At 36.2% G+C, this 20,730-nt stretch overlaps 1 protein-coding gene across 1 annotated transcript in view; it reads right to left on the minus strand.

Annotated features, from left to right (window-relative positions):
- Positions 1 to 1,551: 1,551 nt before the first annotated feature.
- Positions 1,552 to 20,730, minus strand: part of TTK (TTK protein kinase) — a 31,993-nt gene continuing 12,814 nt past the window's right edge. Inside the window, exons 10-21 of the mRNA XM_070954360.1 lie at positions 19,360 to 19,538; positions 17,243 to 17,409; positions 16,513 to 16,633; positions 15,127 to 15,219; positions 11,153 to 11,310; positions 10,910 to 11,061; positions 7,655 to 7,779; positions 6,464 to 6,544; positions 4,645 to 4,821; positions 4,339 to 4,429; positions 4,043 to 4,140; positions 1,552 to 1,776 (exon numbers count right to left, since the gene is read on the minus strand). Of these exons, the coding sequence (XP_070810461.1) occupies positions 1,687 to 1,776; positions 4,043 to 4,140; positions 4,339 to 4,429; positions 4,645 to 4,821; positions 6,464 to 6,544; positions 7,655 to 7,779; positions 10,910 to 11,061; positions 11,153 to 11,310; positions 15,127 to 15,219; positions 16,513 to 16,633; positions 17,243 to 17,409; positions 19,360 to 19,538 (1,532 nt within the window). The 3' untranslated portion in view covers positions 1,552 to 1,686. The remainder of the gene's footprint in view (positions 1,777 to 4,042; positions 4,141 to 4,338; positions 4,430 to 4,644; positions 4,822 to 6,463; positions 6,545 to 7,654; positions 7,780 to 10,909; positions 11,062 to 11,152; positions 11,311 to 15,126; positions 15,220 to 16,512; positions 16,634 to 17,242; positions 17,410 to 19,359; positions 19,539 to 20,730) is intronic.

Here is a 20,730-nt window from a genome sequence, read left to right on the forward strand (position 1 = left end):
AAATAAGACATCCCCTGATAATAAGTCCAATCGAGCTTTTGAGCGCATGCGCTAAAATAAGCCTCCCCCCCCGAAAATATTTAAACAAGCTGGAAATCAGGTAAGACGGCAAGAGGAGCCCCATTTTGCTCCATACGCCCCAAAATAATCAGACCTCCACGAAAATAAGGCCAAGCGCTTATTTCAGGGTTCAAAAAAATATAAGACAGGGTCTTATTTTCAGGGAAACACGGTAACTTCAGAACTAACTAATCCTGCTTAGTACTTAGATGTGAAATCACTAAAAAAAATCCATGGTTGTAGATTGGGCTGGGAACATGGGGGCCCTCACATAATTATAGAAAAAAGATAATGGCAAACTGCTCTATAATATTTCCAAGATGTCCATGAAATTACCAAGTCAAAACAGCCTGAAAGGAGATTTTTTTTTTTTAAATGAAGGCAACAGATCAAATCTGCTTAAAAAAAGAGAAACTGTAGAAGAGGCTAGACTAGTTTTGTCAATCTACCATCTCATATTTGCGTAAGTGCTTATCCAGTTCCCAACCCATCCCTTTGTGACTCCTCCTGTGATGCTTCAGAGCTGGAGGATTCTGCCTGTCTTCTTCTACACCCATTCCTTGGGAAGGGAGTGGCATCTCCAAGGATTTTCAAGACCATAAAATATCTAAGAGGAATCAGCTGTGTTTAAGTAGTGTTATATTTCAGAGTGAAAAGGTAATCCATGTTACTTCTGGGGACCTAAGGAGTTAAATCAGAACCTTGTGAGGATTAGGACATTTATTTGTGTTTTAGGCACTTGTCCATTGTGATTGTTAGGAAAGAATTAATTGAGTGAGGGAATGTCTCTGCACAGGAAATTGTTCTTATTTTTTTTTTTTTTGTCTTTTTTACGACACAGGAAATATTTCCCATAGGAAATAGGAGCTGACCTGAAAATTATAAAACTGCAATGCAAATTTCTCATCACAAAAGGTTTATCTAAGTAATAACATAGTTAAATCAAAAATTAAAAGAAAACCTCCAAACTTAACAGTAAAGAGGAACCAATTTATAGAATCAGAATTAATAGATTACAATTTCAATTTCAGGATCACTAATTTATTAAGCTTTTCAAATCAGAATATTTGATTTTTATAGGATGTTCTGTTTACTTAGAAACTGCAAGAAGATTAACACAGGATGAATATCTTTTTATTTACAAAGTTGAACATCAGTATCAGTAGACTGTATCATCTATACATCAAAATCTTTCCATAGGAATATGTACAGGATAAAATAATGGATAAAAGCAGCATAATTTGAAGTACTGCTTTTATAGTATCTACCACAGCAAAACATGAAAAAATGGCAGCTGAATCTGATAATTAATTGACTTGATTCTTAAAGATAGTTGCCCAGAACTAGAGTTCCTTAGTTCATCTTAAAACAAGTCAAAATATTTCTCTCAAGATTCAGAATTGCAGCTAAGCTTTTACTCAACTAATCCACAAGTATTTGCTATTCAAATATAACAGCAGACCAGCATGTTATATAGCAGGGGTGCTCCATAATATTCATATGCAAATACTAGATGAACAAATGATGAAAAGTATTTGTAAGTGGCAAGACAAATATATCCAGATGGTACCAGCCTTTGCTTAGAATATCTTATTTTCATTAATATCTTTTGTAAATCAGGCCTTATTACTTTGTTTTCCAGGTTGTCCGACTGTCAGATTTTGAAAAAGCAGACACATCTAAACCTTCACCTTTGTTGCACTGCTCATATAAAGTCTGAAATTTAAAAAGACAAGACAAATTATTAAATCTTTCCTCTTTATTTTCAAATCCCCTTACTTTCTCCCCCACCCCCACCCCCACGGAACAGAGCTTAATCCGTTTTTGTCGTCATTTCTAACTAAAACAAATCCTTAATAAATATTTACTCTTCTTCCCACCCCAAGTTTTTATTTTTGCTTCCATTTTTCTTCCATTCTTTCAGCCACTTAGGAGACCATTTTTTTTTTCTAAAACTTCTGCAGCAGTGGTATGTAAGTGCCAGTTCAGTATATACACAATCACAGTGAAAGCATACAAAGGGAGTTCCAATCTTACACACATCCTGCAAATAACAGAATTTGTAACATAATTTGGTGCAGCCCTTATTTTTCTCTTCTTGTTTTCTACTTTTTTATTCTTTTGGAGGAGAAAAAGAAATAACCATCAAGGAAACCTGCTTGATGTTACAAATACAGCAAAACATAGCAAAATAATTTTCTTAGCAGGATCAAAAGCAGCTAGTGAGAAAGCTGTATTTCTGAGGCTTGACTAAAGTGTTTGTGCATGTATAAAAATAAGGGTTCTGTAGTACCTGCTGATTTACAGTTGAATCTCATTAGTTTACATAGCTTTGGAAAGATACATTTTCCTTACTCTTCCCAACACATATTGCAAATAATCTTCTGGAATTTATTTTGGCCAAGCTCAGGAGTGGCAGATTTAATAATTAATAATTTAGAGTATATTCATACTTTCTTATAAGACTTCTCTACCATTTTAGTAAAAACATCAATTTTAATTAAAAAATTATTTAAATGTTTTATTAAGACAAAGGATTAATGTATTTTTCTGTAATTGTTTTCAAAAGGAATTGGAAATCATGTCCATAAATATGAGTTGTTAGAAAGCCCCACAGTATATATTGCTTATTTTGATCAAACAAATTAGAAGCACATTGTTGAATTAAATTGTATTTTAATTTCTGTATCTAAACTCAAATTGGCATGATGAAATTTTTCATTTAAAAAAATCAGGGAAATCCATGAGAAATCAAATGGCTATTTCCACATTTCTAAACTTTTTCATTTAAAATAACTTGACATTTCAAAGCACACTTAATGAATGAGCTGGAATTACAGACATTCAGGAATATAACTATACTCATAATACTGATCCCCTCAAGATTAGAACACAGTGTATTGTAAATACTTCCCACCCCCACCGACAATTTCTTGGAAGAAAATTAAGTTTCCTCAATTATCCACAGCTCATTTTATCTTTTCTTGCTGTGCTGGGTGGGAAGAGGACCCTTTTAGAGTCTTCTATGCAAATACAGGCCTTGGCCAGGGCACAAAGAGTCCCTGGTCGCAGCATGAGAGAAGCCTGGGCAGCACCAGCATGAAAGGTGGCACAAAGGCTCCCCTGGTACAGTAGTGGCACACAGTGTGGCAGTGGGCAGTGGACAGGGCTGGGAGGTGGGAGCAACTGGGTAATAGGCAATCATAAATACAGGTAGGCTCAAGTAAGCCTGAATTTTGTTCATGTGACCATGCGAGTAATTAAACAGCCAGAAATGTGAGGACTGGTGTTAAGTCCCTTTGTTTAGCACTGTCGTAATTTTGAACAGTTGCTGAATGAACAGATGTTAAGCAAGGACTAGTTGTGTAGAAGAGTGCCCCACTTCATCTAACTCAAACTATTGATCATTGTCTACGTTATAGTAAAGGTAAAAGTTCCCCTCGCACATATGTGCTAGTTGTTCCCGACTCTAGGGGTGGTGCTCATCTCAGTTTCAAAGCCAAAGAGCCAGCGCTGTCCGAAGACATCTCCGTGGTCATGTGGCCAGCATGACTAAATGCCAAAGGCGCACAGAATGCTGTTACTTTACCACCAAAGGTGGTATTTTTCTACTTGCATTTTTTACGTGTTTTCGAACTGCTAGGTTGGCAGAAGCTAGGACAAGTAACGGGAGTTTACCCCGATACGTGGCACTAGGGATTCGAACCGCTGAACTGCCGACCTTTCGATTGACAACCTCAGCATCTTAGCCACTGAGCCACTGCATCCCTTGTCTACTTTATAAGAGCTTCTATTTCATTAACAACATAATTCCTTATCATTTACTCACTAACTCTTGAAACTATTTCTCATTAAACATTCACGACTCTTATCAGCCTATTTCTCTCTCCCCCGAAGAAACTCTGAGCGAGAATTATATAGTTCTAACATGATTTTATTTTCATTTTAATTATACTAGCAGTGATATTACTTATATACTTACTCTAGCAGCTTTAGAAATAGAGTTAGGAGAATTCAAGCCAATAAGTTGACCAAGAATATGCTTCATTTCTTCTGATGTTCCTTTTGCATTTTGATGTCCTAGGAGAATTTAAAATTAAATTCTGTTTGAGATGTATGCCCTGATTTGATTTAAAACTGTTTGAAAATTTTGGTAAACTAACTTAAGATAGCATACATAATTTAATCTGCAAATAGTTTTTTTTAAAATCACTTTTAAACAAAAGAATTTTGGTAAAATAAATGCAATAATAATATCTATTAGAAAAGTTGAATTACCTGTTTGTGAATTGGACTGTATATGTACATAAGGATGAATCAAGAGTTCAGAGATAGATATTCTTTGCTTGGGATTCCTAATTAAACAATTCTGGGGGGGGGGGAGACAAAGTTAGGAAATAATTGAAAATAAAACCAATTATTCTAAAGGATATATACATAAAATCAAGAAATATAAAATCAAGAAACCTATCATGCCTCCATATTCTGGGATATTTAAACATAATTAAAATAAATCATGACTTGGAAAATTATCTATAAAGCAGAACTCAGAGCATGAAATAAAAAAGAGATACAAAATATTACCTTTAAGACATCTAGAAGATCCTTTTCTGCAATATCAGGAAACATTATTTCATAATTAGGGTCAATTATGGCATGAAGTTTTGTTATGTAATTCGTTATGTTCTGAAATGGAGTTTTTCCATAAGTCATGCAATATAAAATACAACCCAATGACCATACATCACTTTTTGGACTAATCTAAAAAGTAGAAAGAAAAACAGGTTCACTCAATCACGCCATTATTTTGACATTCTTGTCATTCTTAACATAACCGTATCTGATACAACTGATTACACAGTAAGGGGAACCATTTATTTTATACAATCATACATTGTGATTCTGCATACCACCAAAGTGGTGTATATTAACAGCTGTACATGTCGTTAATTCACAGTCAAATCAATGAAAGTGAAAGATAATTAACCAAAAGTCAACACTTCCAAGGTAAACAATCTAAGTGGCATTAACAGGTCAAGCTTTCAGGAATATGATAAAGGAATGCTAAAAATTTGCATCCGTTAAATCACAAATTAAATACCAAAGCATCTGCATGTATGATGCTTTGTATGATCTAACCTCCTTAACAACAGATTCAGCTGAATCTCAGGGATGACAAAAAAATAGGTGAGAGTAGACAAAGAAAACTGGACAGGAAAGCAGAACATCCACACTTGAGGAAGTGGTTCTGAACAACTGTATCAGCAACAGCACAGCATAATGTGAAATCATATGGAGGTGGCAGTAGTTCTACATCATGCAACTTGCCTATGTATCAGTAGAAATGTACAGTAAAGATAAGGCCAGGGCGAAGAAATCAGGCACTATATCACCCCAATTTTATTTTTGTACTTGAAAGCAACATTACTTGAAGTTGCTGTGGGCTAAATTTTGGCATCAAGGACCAAATAGTTCAAACCAACCATTGGAGGGGGAGGAGTCCCTGTCAATTTCCTGACATTAAGAAGCAAAGACAATTCACTATAGAAGGCCAGGTATGGAAGAACATAAATATGAGGACAAAAGAAAGCAATGGCCAACACCATTGCACTAACCAGAGGTCAGTGGATGACAAGTTGTACTCTTAGATGCAGATTACATAACTTCATCATTTGCATAATATTTCAACACAGATGTCATCATTTTGATGTCATTAACTTGTTACAGATCCCTAAGGGAATAATGCCCCTTACTCTCTAAGCAAGTCATCTTCTATTAATATTACCGTATTTTTTAAAGTATAAGACACACCTTTTTCATCCCAAAAAGAGGTTGAAAATCTGGGTGCATCTTATACTCCGAATGTAGCCCCGCCCAGCCTCGCAAATGGAGATTTCAGAGGCTGAAAGAAGCTTCAGAAAACAAGCCCCAGAAACAAAGCTTCAGAAAAAAAGTCTCTGAAAGGCTTTTATCTAAAATAATATGGCAAGCAACAAAAGAAGAATCAATAAAGGTTCTACCCAAACTATGTTAACAAATCTGGAGAATGACACAATAACCAACATGCTGACTCTGTAAACCGCTTAGAGAGGGCTGTAAAGCACTGTGAAGTGGTATATAAGTCTAAATGCTATTGCTATTAAAGCATACACAGCCCTCACAATTTCGTGCTGCATAAATAAATCCCATGGGCAAAATCAGCAGTTGGCCACATTTAAGATGAACTTTTTCTTCCATTTTGTTTCAGAAGAAAGGGGTAATGATTGGAATAAGGAGTTTGCCTCAGCCTTCTTCTCAAGCTTCCTTATAATTTATTTCTATCTCCTTGTTCAAATAAAATTTTCTCCAATTTAGAAAACAATATCAATACTTTATCCTTTGAACTATAGGAAGAATATATTACCTTTGATCTTGACTTGCCATTTTCTGCACTGGAAGACATATCTTTGATCGCCTCTGGTGGCATGTAATTAATGGTGCCGACCTTTTAACATAAAAAATAGGATTATGTACATTTAAATAATAGTTACATTTAACACTTGTATAACTGATTTAAAATTTAAAATATAATATTAGAGATTTAGTTCCTTTTTGGGTTTTAAGAATACTCATGGATGCTACAAATCAAACTTTCCCCCCCCAAATAGCATGAGATTTTAGCAATTTAATCCCAAAGCTCTTACAGGCTTTTGACTGTCTTACTGAACATTTCAAGAGAACTCCGACACCTCATAAGAATTCAGCCATTTTAATTCTAATATATGTCTAGGGATGCTATGTACCCTGCCCTAATATTTTTTACATCATGTCAGGAATCCCTGATAAGATGTTAATGGATACTAATATTAACCATGCTAAAGGATAATTAGGTTCTCTGGTTAAGAATTTTAGTAAAATAAGAATCCTAATTCACTCTAGAATCAGTAATAACTACACTAATTTAGCTATTGTCATAACAAGAGAAACTTGTTTTACTGAGAAACCAGTGCAGTCATACAACCCATTCACAATTGCTTAACCTTACTTTAAAAGTGGAACAGTTCTACAAGTAACAGTGAATTGCAGTGAATTAACCATATTGCAGTGATGGGGCAGCAGATACTCCACTTTTAAACCTAAAGATGGCCATTTAAATATTAGACTTGTTGGATTCTAGCTTCTCATCAGCTTTAATCAGAATAGCTTTAATTATGGAATAATGAGAGCTAAAGCCACATTAGAGACCAGGCTATTGTCTTATGTTTTTAAAACCTTAGATAGATGTTTAATACACTTCATAGTCCCATACATTTACATATAGAAGACTCTCCTTAAAGTTGTCAGCAACAAAGTGAAATAACTGGAACCTTAAGAGCTAGCACAATTCACTTTTCTCTCTCATTATGAATCCTTCAACCTAAATGTTTGGAAAAATAAGATTTGACTCTGTCCAAGTGTACCAAGAAAGAAAGTAAATGAAACACACAAATGCAATGTGTATGTTGCTGAATGTTTCCTGATTACAACATGTTCTTATCATACTCCATTATCAAACAACAAGTAATTATTTAAGATAATTGCTTCTTTTATGTTTAGTAGTTCACAATTGTCTCACCTGGGAATCTTTAACAATGCTAGTCACATCTGGCTGCATCTGATTTGCAATGCCAAAATCTATTAGTTTCAGCATTCCATCTACTAATAGAAAGTTTGCTGGTTTCAGATCACTATGAACAATACCTGCAAATTAAAATTTGTTCAATTAATTCAAAGTGTGTCAAGAATTATTATTATTTACCCACAAACAAAAACACAAGGTAGAAAAAAAAATGAAAATCATATGTAAAGTATCTAGGCAATCAGGAGTGGAGGGTTTATTTGTCCCTGATATCACTGGACCTTTTCTGCTATATGATATTGTAGAACACCTGGTTTAGAAAACTCTCTGGAGGCTCATGTGCAATTTTGAATTATATTTTTTTCTCCTAGTTTGCCCACTGCATAAATGACACATCAGAACATCGTCATCTTCTCTATTGATTGCCTCTGAAAACATCTGGAATCCTCAAATAGTACTGAATATTTCTATTACAATGTGTAATTCCAATTAAGAGCCTTGGTGGCGCAGCAGACTAAAGTGCTGTTAAATAGCACCAGCTGCCTGCAATTACTGCAAGTTCAAATCTCACCAGGCTCAAGGTTGATTCAACCTTCCATCCTTTCGAGATAGGTAAAATGAGGATCCGGATTGTGGGGGCAATAAGCTGACTTTGTATAAAAAAGAACACCGCTTAGGGGGGGCCAAAAGCCCTACTAAGCAGGTATATACAAAAGTATGAAGGCTATTGCTTAACGCATCGTAAGCTGCCCTGAGTCTCCGGAGAAGGGCAGCATATAAATCGAACCAATAAATAAATAAATAAATAAACTGCAGTTTGAAATCCTGCCTTTTATTTTTAGAATTTTAAATAGTCTGTAAATTGGGATCTAGCTACTTGGAAGACTGCATCTATTTCAACCTGTCCCTCATTTAAGATTCATTGCTACTTTTCCATGCTGATGTCTTTAGAGACTGATGATAGCAATTCATAAGAAAGCAATTCTGACGGCCTCATCCTGAAATGCAATTTGCTGCCTCAAGAGCCTATAATCAGCTTCCTTCCTCCTTTGGTTTCTGTGAAAATCTGATTGGTTTTAAAGGGGGCTAAAAGGGGGCACTTTTTTTTTTTTAGTAGTTGGTTAGTGTAAAGTCTGTAGAGTTTTTTCCACCCAAATCTTATTTAGCCGACAGTTCTAATTAAACACCTCTTTACATTATTATGGATATATAAATATTTTGCCCAATTCCAAGGCATTGTTTTAAATGTACTGCTGTTATGATGGTTGTTTTAGTGTTAATATTTGCTAAGTAGGGTTGCTGTTAAGTTCTAAAATAATTTGATGGGATTGATTTGTAACTATTGGGGGAAATGTTGTTTGGTTTGGTTTTGTACCAGCCTTTGGTAATAATAATAATTAATACAATTAATTATATCAATAATGAAGTTAATATACCCCGTTTCCCCCAAAATAAGACATCCCCTGATAATAAGCCCAATCGGGCTTTTGAGCACATGGCAATAAGGCCAAGCTCTTATTTCAGGGTTCCAAAAAAATATAAGGCAGGGTCTTCCCATTTTTGGGGAAACACGATAATTAATAATGAAGTTTACAATAATAATAATTTATTTGCCTGTTATTTAACTATCATTATCATTAGTTTTGGTTTTTCCCGTTTTACTTGCTGTACTTGTGTTTAAGTTATTTTAAATAGAATGTCTCTATGCTAATTTATAAGCTACACTCCTTTTTTATGAGAAAATGTGTATGAACCTCTTAAATACAGGTAGTCCCCGACTTATAATAGTTCATTTAGTGACCAAAGTTACAACAGCACTGAAAAAAGTGACTTATGATCCTTTTCACACTTATGACCCTTGCAGCATCCCCCTGGTCCCATGCTTTACATTCAGATGCTTGACAACTGGCTCATATTTATGACGGTTGCAGTGTCCCAGAATCATGTGATCCCCTTTTGCAACCTTCTGACAAGCAAAATCAACAGGGAATCCAGATTCACTTAACAATTGTGTTACTAACTTAACAACTGCAGTGATTCACTTAACAACTGTGGCAAGAAAAGTCATAAAATGGGGCAAAACTCAACAAATTTCTCACTTAGCAACATCAATTCTGGACTCAATTGTGGTCATAAGTCAAAGGCTACCTGTATTGTAATACCTAGTTCAATTATAGAATACAGAAATAGCTTTATAAGCAATAAGCAGCTGAGGAGTTTGCTGACTAAGAAATATTTTCACACCTGACACAATTATCTTATTAATTTCAATGAAACCTACACATGCATTTGGTATTGTGTACAATATTGTGTCAACAACAAAACGCAGTCTGACAGCTCACACATGGCCAGAGGAAAACAATTTTATAGCAAATCTGTCTGTTCTCAAAGCAAGATTCCAAGTCTCCCACCCAAAGGCCACCTACCTTATTCTATAGCTCAACTTGGAAAAGAAGCACATAAATTAAACTTCACGACAGGATTTTTTCTATATAGCAGCAGTTACTGAATTCTTTTGCAAGGGCTTCTCAGACTTTCTAGAGTAAAATTACTTATTAGAAATGTGTGTACCTATATAAGTAATTCCTGTCAGAACTGATAGAAAAAATATCCTATCTTTAGTGCGTTGGCGTATAAATATATCTAACTGAAATGTAGCATTATTTAATATTTAATAATAATATATTTTTACAATTTTTTTATCACAGCTAGCTCTGGGAAACCCTTTTTCTTAAATCAGAGAGAAGTATGAATTGCTTTTCAGGCAAAATTTCACGCCCATATGCTGACGAATTGTTTTCTTTCTCCCTTCATCTTCTCAGATAGGATACTGTTGAAGTGCCTCAAATCTTCCAAGAAACATCTTTATTCTTAACTATCATTTTTCTTTGTTTGCATAGCTGAATATTAATGACTCTAACAATGAATTATAACACTTTCTCTTATATCTAGTTTATCTTAAGACCTGGATGAGCAAACTTTTTCGTGATACTGTAGTAACCAACAATATCCTTGTAACTAAGGCAAAGTTGAAAGGATCATATCATACATATGGGTGAAAGTGGACTTAACAGGAATTTTTCTTTTTAGAAACTCTTTGAATGTGCATTTTACTCCTACCATATCATGCATCTATTGTTGTGCCATTTTATTTTCTGACTTCAGTTATACTATTCTAACTGTATTCCTTGCAGTTGTTCCTGAGAGAAGCTATTCTAAAGAACAGAGTTCGAACATGCAAACAGTAGTTACCATGTTGGTGAATTGTATGGACAGCTTCCAGCATGTTTTTCCAATAACTTTTCCTTTCCCATGGATTAATTGTTTTTTTCTTTTTAAGCCAGCTATTAAGATCAATATTTCCACATTCCATCACCATATAGACATTCTTCTCACTGATTTCACTAAAATAGTTGCAAAAATAAAAGTTAATCTGAGCGTGTATGTATGGAGGCAGAAAGAGGGATTAAACTGATTTTACAAAAGCTTACTTACTAGTCATAAAGTCGGATGATCTTATCACTATGTTGCTGAAGTTTGTTTAAGTGAGCAATCTCATTTTTATAGCTTTCTATGGTCTGTTGATCTGCTTCTTCTAGATTAACATGTTTGATGGCAAAAAGCTGTTTCTTTTCATCAAGTACTTGAAATACCTTTAAAACCCAATTAAAAAAAACATAACTAGATTCTTTTTAATATATTGCTGTATTTACTCTATCATTTTATTTTGGATAGATACATAACTTTACTGCATTCATTAACCAGCACAAGGCTATGAATTTCAACATACAGTATAATAAAAAATACTCTATATTTTTTTAAAAAGCAGAATCCTCAATCATATATTAAATAATAAATACAACAGGCTTGGCTGAGGTCCATTTCCCATTTAATACACTATATTAAAACCAATGAACCAATGTTTTATTTTCACAGCTTCATCACTATCCACAATCTTGTTTTGAGCCTTTAAACAGTATATGATTATTCCTGCATTACTTTCAAAGTCTCAAAACTAACTTATTTATGGCATTAAATATATGCATTCTTATCACTAGGAGAGTCAAGTATTTATCACCGACTCAAGATTATCCATATATTTGCATATTTCTGGAGCAATGTTAAGGACAATTAATATGTATAACCATTTAGCATTGTTATTGTTGGTTTAAAAGCATTTGCTGAAAAAGTATGTCAATTTTTTAATTAAAAATCCTTCTATAATGTACTTTTCAACCAGCTTTTTATTAATTTATATATTTAGAGATCTGAACTTTTTGAGCTCTAAGAGAAGAGTAAAATTCTAGATTAATTTTGGCTGATGGTAACTGTTTTTGAATTAAAATAGTTTTCCATGACTCACACCTAATAAACTCCTAATTGGATGTGTTCCATATGATGTGTTCCAAATAAGCTAGCTTTGAAGGCTGTCCAGAAGTTCCATTTGGTACAAAACCCAGCTGGGTAGGCTACTGGAGGGGGGGGGGGGAGGGAGGTAGATAAATAGCATTATGCATTATGCAAATATATATACAGATTTGATGGTAGAAATCTGTATACAAAAATCTCAGCCACTGAAATCACATAAAGTATTAGCCTTGCATACATAGGATTGCAGTTTTAGGATTACATCCAATGTTATGATCATATTTGGGACTTTTGTTGATATCCACTACCTGTGCATACTCTGAATTGGAGTAGAGGTGTCCAAACCATGCTTTCTAAAATAGATCCGGCATTTTTTTCAAGGAAAAGATATGAGCTGCTAGAACAGTCTACTTACTCTGTGGTTGGAATACCACAGTAGAACAGTCTACTCTGTGGTTTTATATAATCAAATATAAAAATGTATTTTCATGGTTATACACATGAAACAAGTATCTTTTCAACACAGAATGTTTTAGTCTCAAGAATAATTATGATCTGTTTTCAAATAACGGATAAAATAAATTCCAAGCTGTGAACTGTTGCACCTTAAGGTGCTACAGTGAACTCCCCAAAGTGCTATGGGATACTTTAAATTTTTGAGATCCATTTTCAATGTCATATTTTTGCAACACCAAGGGCGCGGTGAACTGAGCTTTGGGAACCTCTGATGTAATCTATTGATATTTTATTTTTCACATACTATCTTAGTCACTTTATTAAAAAAAACACAGGTATATACCACTGTTATGTGTGTTGTATGTGTTAACATTCTGAATTAATGAATAAATTGGATTCTGCTGGCCAAAAAAATGAAGTATTGAATAATGGTATCATGGTATCATGTTGCACCGGTTGGCGGGGTTGGGGGTGGGGGGCACCGTTCTGCGGTGGTTCTCCGCCTACCTCTCTGACCGGTCGCAATCTGTGTTGACGGGGGGGCAGCGGTCGACCCCGAGGCACCTTGCTTGTGGGGTGCCACAAGGGTCGGTCCTCTCGCCCCTTCTGTTCAACATTTATGTAAAGCCGCTGGGTGAGATCATCCGTGGCTTCGGGGTGGAGTTCCATCAGTACGCTGATGACACCCAGCTGTACATCTCCACCCCAGGCCACCCCAACGATGCCCTTGAAGTGATGTCCCAGTGCCTGGAGGCCGTGCGGGCCTGGATGGGGAGAAACAGGCTCCGACTCAACCCCTCCAAGACCGAGTGGCTGTGGCTTCCAGCGTCCCGATATAGCCAGCTGACGCCATCGCTGGCTATTGGGGGCGAATCACTCGCCCCCACGGAGAGGGCTCGCAACTTGGGCGTCCTCCTGGACGCACAGCTGTCTCTAGAAGACCATTTGACAGCCGTGGCCAGGGGGGCTTTTTATCAGGTTCGCCTAATACGCCAGTTGCGCCCCTTTCTAGATCGGGACTCTCTACGCACAGTCATTCAGGCACTAGTCACTTCCCGCCTGGACTACTGCAACGCTCTCTACATGGGGCTCCCCCTGGGGTGCACCCGGAGGCTCCAGCTGGTCCAGAACGCGGCCGCGCGGGGGATTATGGGGGCGACGAGGCGCTCCCATGTGACACCTCTCCTGCGCGAGCTGCACTGGCTCCCGGTGGTCTTCCGGGTGCGCTTCAAGGTGTTGGTGACCACCTTTAAAGCGCTCCATGGCTTAGGGCCAGGGTACTTACGAGACCGCCTACTGCCACCAATAGCCTCCCACCGGCCAGTACGCTCGCACAGAGTGGGCCTCCTCAGGGTGCCGTCCGCCAGACAATGTCGGCTGGCGACCCCCAGGGGGAGAGCCTTCTCTGTGACGGCGCCCACCCTCTGGAATAACCTTCCCCCAGAGTTACGTATAATAACAGACCTCCGGATTTTTCGTCGGGCCCTGAAAACCTATTTATTTCAACTAGCTGGGCTGGCTTGAGCTAAATTTTAAATTGATTTTAATTTGGGTTGTTTTAATTTACGGCCAGAATATTTAATTATTTTAATACTGTTTTTTAAATTTGGTATGCTTTGTTTTTACTTAGGCTGTGCACCGCCCTGAGTCCTATTTGGAGAAAGGCGGTATAGAAATTTAAACAAATAAATAAATAAATAAAATAATGGAGTCTTATGCTGATCTGCTCAAAAGCAGACACTATTGTGCTCAAAAGAACCATATTTTTCAGAGTATAAAACACACTTCCCCCCCCCTAAAAGAGGCTGAAAATTTGGGTGCGTCTTATACTCCAAATGTATCTTTTTCGAAGCTTTTTTTCAGCCCTAACAAGGCGCTAGTGAGTGAAGCGATCTCCGTGCTTTGCCTGCTTTTCTCATTGCTGCTCCCTCTCAGCTGTGCTTTAGAAGCTATTTTTCAGCCCTAACGAGGTGCTAGCAAGTGAAGCAATCTTCTGCTCTTCACCTGCTTCTCTCATTGCTTCTCTCTCCAAAGGTCAACTGTGCTTTAGAAGCTGTTTTTTTATCCCCAAGCAGGGGATAAAAAGCGTGCATACACGTGCTCAAAACCAGCAAACTAATGTGCTGAAGCTGACCAGACTAAGGATGTTAGCCAGGTGAATATCTGACAGGCAGATTTTTTTTTTCCTCCCCAAAAACTAAGCTGCATCTTATACTCCGAAAAATATGGTAGCTGCTAAGATTTACTTACCCTTTTTTCCAAACTGAATCATTAGAATATGGAAATGAGGGGGAAAAAATACTGCTTAACAAATTTTGATGATCTGGCAAATTTGTACATTTTGTGTAATTTTGATTGATCCTAATTCACCCAATTAATGGATTTTGCACTTTAGTATTCATTCCTTTTTTCTATACTAATTTGAGGTTTCAACTGAATTGTATGATAAACGGTATGAACAATTTGAGGATGATTGAGAAACTATATAATGAAGAAGGGAAACATAAAACATAAAATTGTATGTTTATGATCTTAATGCAATAAAAGTTTAAAGTAGATATATGTGTTTTTTTCACAACAAACCATTTCTCACAAATAACAGCTTTCATCAAATCAAACAAATTTATATTACAGTATTATCTTACCTTACTAGATCCTCCTCTGCCTATTTGTTTTAACACAGAGTACAATTTTCCTTTAACAAGTATGCATTCATTTGGTGATACAGAAGCTGAAACCTGAATAAAAAAGTTTGTAGTGTGAAAAGAAATGTACATAGAATCAAGTGAAATTTCTGGCTTTGTTGCATTTACTGTATTTTATTTTATTTTATTTTTACTATTTGTATTTTATTGGTTTATTTATAACCAGAGCAAGAGTTGGATGGCATACAGTATAAATCAGGGGTGTCAAATTCGATTTCATTGAGGGCCGTATCAGGGTTATGTTTAACCTTGGGGAGCTGGGGTAGGTGTGGCCAGGGTGGGCATGGCCAGCATGACATCATTTGTGCCTTTGGTGGCCCAAGTGGTCTGCCAGCAAAAAATGAGCTCCCAAGTTTCCAATGATTTATGTACAATTAAGAGAACAATTTAAAGTGGACAAAAAGACCCTTGGAACTGAACATGAGTCAGCATTTGAAACTGAATTACCTGCAAATTGTGAACATGTAATTGCTAAAATGTTCAAGCTTTTACTAAAATTGGAAGAACAAATTAAAGAGTGTATGATAACATTGGTTAAGAGCTTTGGGTATAATATACAGATGGATTAATGAGTAAATATGTGATTGTAAAAAATATTTTTTATAAAATGATGTACCATTGGTATGACACCAAAAAAACTTTCTAGAATGTAGAAAGATGCTTCCAACTTTTGGAAATGTGGAAAACATGAAGGGTTGTTTTATCAAGCCTGTGGAGTTCTAAAAAAGCTAGAAAAATTGGTTTCAAATACATACAATGATACAAAGAGTAATATTCAATTAAAACCAGAACTTTTTTGTTGGGACTAATGAACACCCAACTAGAAAAGGCCTATGAAAGGTATTTTTTGCACATGGTATCTGCAGCAAGGTGGATAATTTTTCCACATGGTATATGCGCAAAGCTGGAAGGCTCTGAAATACCCACAATGGAGGAATGGTTGGTGAAGGTTTGACAATTAGAAAGGGTAAGATATGGAAAGAAGGAAACCAGTGTAATTATACAGACAGAGGATAATATATAACTGCATTTTATTGCATTCATAACTGCAGTAAAGAAGATTGGAAGCTGCTTTTTATATTTCTTTTCTTTCTTACTTATTAACTAACTTACTTTCTTATTCTTTTGTTCGTTAATTATTCATTTATCTTTTTTCCTACAAATTTGTATTGTTTTACTCAATAAAAATTAAATTTAAAATAATTAATGTTAATATGAAATCACCAGCAAAATTCTTGCTTAACTCCTTGCTCAAATGAATGAAACATTATTTAGAACTCAATACTTCTTTTGCATTATTTTATACAATTTAGAAATAGCTGATACCTGTAATCCACTCTGTAGATGGAATGGAGTTGTTGGAGTACAATGTTGCAAATATGAAAACTGGTTATATGGTGTGGTTGCCCTATCCATAGGAAGAAAATTATTTCTTACAACTGGCGTACTGAAACGGAAAGAAAAAATATAATTATAATCCATGCACAAAATACTGTATTTCCTAACAATCATATCTGCAAATAATGAACCACCTGGGTTTTTTTTCTCTAAGACTTGAAGATATAAAGTTTGTTTTATTGGACTATTGTGGAGTATATGCCATTTCAATATTTTAAGAAGTACGCTAGGCCAACATGAAATAAATTTCCAGAATTACTTTTTCACTTTCAACTTCACATGAATCCCACAGAACTTATTTCAACTCTTGTAGAAATGACTGGTTCACACTATTATGATAAAACAAAAAGTTGTGATTTGTTGTTACAGCCTTATTCTACTGTAACAGAGTCAGAAGTCAATGCTTCTTTTTCTTTCCCTACCCTTCCTCACTTTTCTTTGCCCTTTCCCCTTCTCTCTCCCTGTCCTCTTACTTGCTTTTGTATTTTGTATTCTATAAAACTTTATACCCTACTAAAAACATATTCAAAAAAATATATATTTCAACTCTTCATTCATGTGTCTATTTTCTTATAATGGCTTAAATTGTCCAAAAGCAAATTCAAATAAGGTATAAATAAATTTGAACATTAAAAAACCCAGCTTCAAATGAAATTACCAGGCCACATAATCATGAACCATGTTGTTGCGAGGTGTTCCACCAACAAAAGCTTGACTCCTTCTCTCTGAAGCAGTCTCTGGTGAAATGGTGCGTGAAACTTGCTCTGATGGTGAACATCTTTTAGGAACTGGAAAGGCAGCATGTTCAAGGCTTGAGTTTTTTCCCTGCAAAATGGGGAAGACTTTTATATGACTGGTTCTTAAGAAGAAGATAGTATATGTCCACTTCCATTGATTTATAGTTGACAATATAAATTGAACTGGACAGCAGAAATGGATATTACTTACTCTCTATAATGAGTACTACGATCTTAACACTATTGGGGAAAAAAAGTCATTGGAGAAATCATAGAATCATAGGGCTGGAAAGGGCCTTGGAGGTCTTCTAGTCCAACCTCCTGCCCAAGGCAGGACTCCTTATTCCATCCCAGGCAAATGATTGTCCAGTCTTTTCTTGAAAACTCCCAGTGATGGAAGCAAAAGTAAATTGAAATCACAGGTTTATTTTGCTTTTCTAGATGATGATATGCATTTTTGTGACTTCAACGAACAAGGTTAAAATAAACATGGAATTGTGTAATATGCAATCTAAGCCAGTCCCCTTGAATTTTTTCCCCCAGAATCAGAATGTGTGTATAATTTTTATTCTGGCTGTATTTTTCTGCTGACACTGCTGCAAATGCTTGGCTGTAATAACTAATCAATCTATCTAGTAAGCTTGTGTCAGTTTGAAAAGTGCCCGTTCTTCATTTTGAGTAGAAACTCAACCAATCTTCAGTCTTATTAGCAGTCATCATAAGAGTAACAGCTCCAGAATTATTCATTGTATAGCTTTAATTAAAACTATTTGTGTTTCTAGTTAGCATGTTTTTATAAGGAACATGGTCAATTCCCTTCCCTACTGGGAAAGGTATATAAAAGCGCAAAAGAAAAAAAAATTCCTACAAAGGACGCTGTTCTAGACTAAAAACTGCAGATTAACATCTACTTTTAACAAACATGTTGTTTATTAAAGTAAAGGCTAAACTTAGTTTTTAGTCTACAGCAACCTCCTTTGTAGGAAAAATCTTTTTTTTTTCCTTCCCAGTGTTTTTTTCTGCAAGTCAAAGGTCCACTTATTTGGGCCAATCAGGTGTTGATCCATTGGTTATAACAGGAATTGACTAATCAGCTTGTCCCTCGAACCTAACATCATGGGTTGAGAGAGAATGACTGAATCAAAGTCACCCAGCCAGTTTTCATGTCTAAGGTGAGACTTGATCTCAGCGTCCTCTGTTCTCTAGCACATCTGGAATTTTGACACATGATGAACACCTTTACAAAATGTGTTGCTGCTATGGTTACTATGATCAATCACAAAACAGCCATTTATCAGAAGGTGGACTGTAATTTTTCTCCCAGGTGCTCTCTGTCATCTTAGTGCCTACCTGAGTATGCCTATGTATAAATGTTACACTAAAAACTAGTACTTTCCAGATTCCCCTTTACTTTTCTTTTTAATAATAGTAATAATACTTTATCCAATTTGTATGCTGATTGACTCTCAATGACTCTGGATAGCTCACAATAATCAGAAAAGAAATTAAAATAAAGTCAAGATAAATATCAAGTGGAACAAGGAGTCTGGTGGGAACTAAATGAGATAGCAATAGCAATAGCAATAGCAATAGGACTTAGATTTATATAACACTTCACAGTGCTTTACAGCCCTCTCTAAGCAGTTTACAGAGTCATCCTATTGCCCCCAACAATCTAGGTCCTCATTTTACTGACTTCAGAAGGATGAAAGGCTGAGTCAGTCTTGAGCCTGGTGAGATTCGAACTGCCAAATTGCAGGCAGCCAGCAGTCAGCAGAAATAACCTGCAGTATTGCACTCTAACCACTGCGCCATGCACATACCTGGGATCATACTAATATGATCCCAGGCACTAGACTGCATACCCTCACTTTGAAGTAATGAGATTTTTCCTGGACAGGAAAAGATGGGGTTAAATGAAAAAGACACAGAACATCACTATATTATAATTCCAGCAAGTGTACAATCTCAAAAGCCAGGTAAGCTCAAGATCAATTTTTACATTGACTAAATTAATAATTTGCATTAACAGATTTACCTCTGAGTTTCTTTTATGCTGTGTTTCAAGGTGGGACCATTTATTTTTAGATGCAAGACAATTTAATTTGAACTGCTCCTGCTCCTTTTGGTAACTTCCAAGAGAAAGAAGGGGCTGCTGTTGTCCTTCCAGACAGGCGGATTCTATTATTCTTGGTTCCTCCTGCAGTATTTCGGTTTCTGAAACAAATAATCTAGTTATTAAAATGAATATGACAGAGATTCCAGTTGAATATCTAAATAAAACAGCCAGTCAAGAAAAGGACAAATCATATAGGAAATAAAAATGTTTTTAAAAGTAATCTATTTGCCAATTTCTATTGTTTTCTATGGCGGAAACACCTGAAGAGATTTGAAACGGAAAATGGAATGCATGTGTTCCCTTGAATTTTGCTTCAGCAGAACATAGCCAGTTCAGAATATTTAGACAGAACATTGCAGGTACAGGTCACCCTCAACTTACAACCCAGTTAATGACCACTCGAAGTGACGATAGCTCAGAAAGTGTTTCACAGTCTGTAAAGCACTTCCAGCTGTCATAAAATATTGCACCACCAACCCTGATGGGCACCTAAGCATGATCATGGTACTTGGCAACCTGTTTACACTTACGACCGGTTGCTAAGCGCCCCACAATCATGGGATCACCATTTCCAATCTTCTCTTTGGCTTCCCCAGAAAGTCAATGGGGAAGTTGGCAGGGAAGATTGCAAGCTGCTGCCAACCTGCCGAAGGATTCCTCTCTTTCCCCTCCTCTCCGTGCACAGAGGGGCAGAAATCCTTCATCAGGCTGCAGAAATGAAGCTAGGATCTTTGCAATCCCTGCTTCATTTCTCCAGCGCAGCACAGGAATTCCCTCCTGTGGTGGAAAAGGAGAGGATCTCGAAGATCTGAGTTTCATTTCTGCAGCCCGTTGCAGGGGTTCTCTTCTGTGCACAGAGAGAAACTGCCTGTCCTCCTTACCAATTATGGTTGTAAGTCAAGGGCTACCTGTAGTTTCTGGAGAAATCAATAAGAATCTATATTGCTATATTTTGATTTGACTCAACCAGTGGTTTCCTCTTTTTCCTCTTTCTATAATTCATAAAGAAGATTGTGCTATGTCTATGTCTATGCTCTATTTGAGCAAAGAAATCTATGCGTACCAACTTAATTGCCTACAGAAAGCATATCTTAAACCAGCACAGACCATTGCTTCCTTTTCAGAATTAAATTTTCAATACAAAATGCAAAATCAAATTTGACACACAATATTCAAGGTATAAATCATAAGCCTTTGCGGTTCCTTGAATTCAAAGGGAAAGAGTTACTTTGGAGCATATGGAGCCAGTTAAGGAACACCTTTCAAACTCCTTAAAGCAGTTGCACCTTT

This window comes from Pituophis catenifer, unplaced genomic scaffold, assembly GCF_029215685.1.
Source record: "Pituophis catenifer annectens isolate HBS135680 unplaced genomic scaffold, rPitCat1.0.hap2 SCAF_1, whole genome shotgun sequence".
Classification (NCBI taxonomy): domain Eukaryota; kingdom Metazoa; phylum Chordata; class Lepidosauria; order Squamata; family Colubridae; genus Pituophis; species Pituophis catenifer.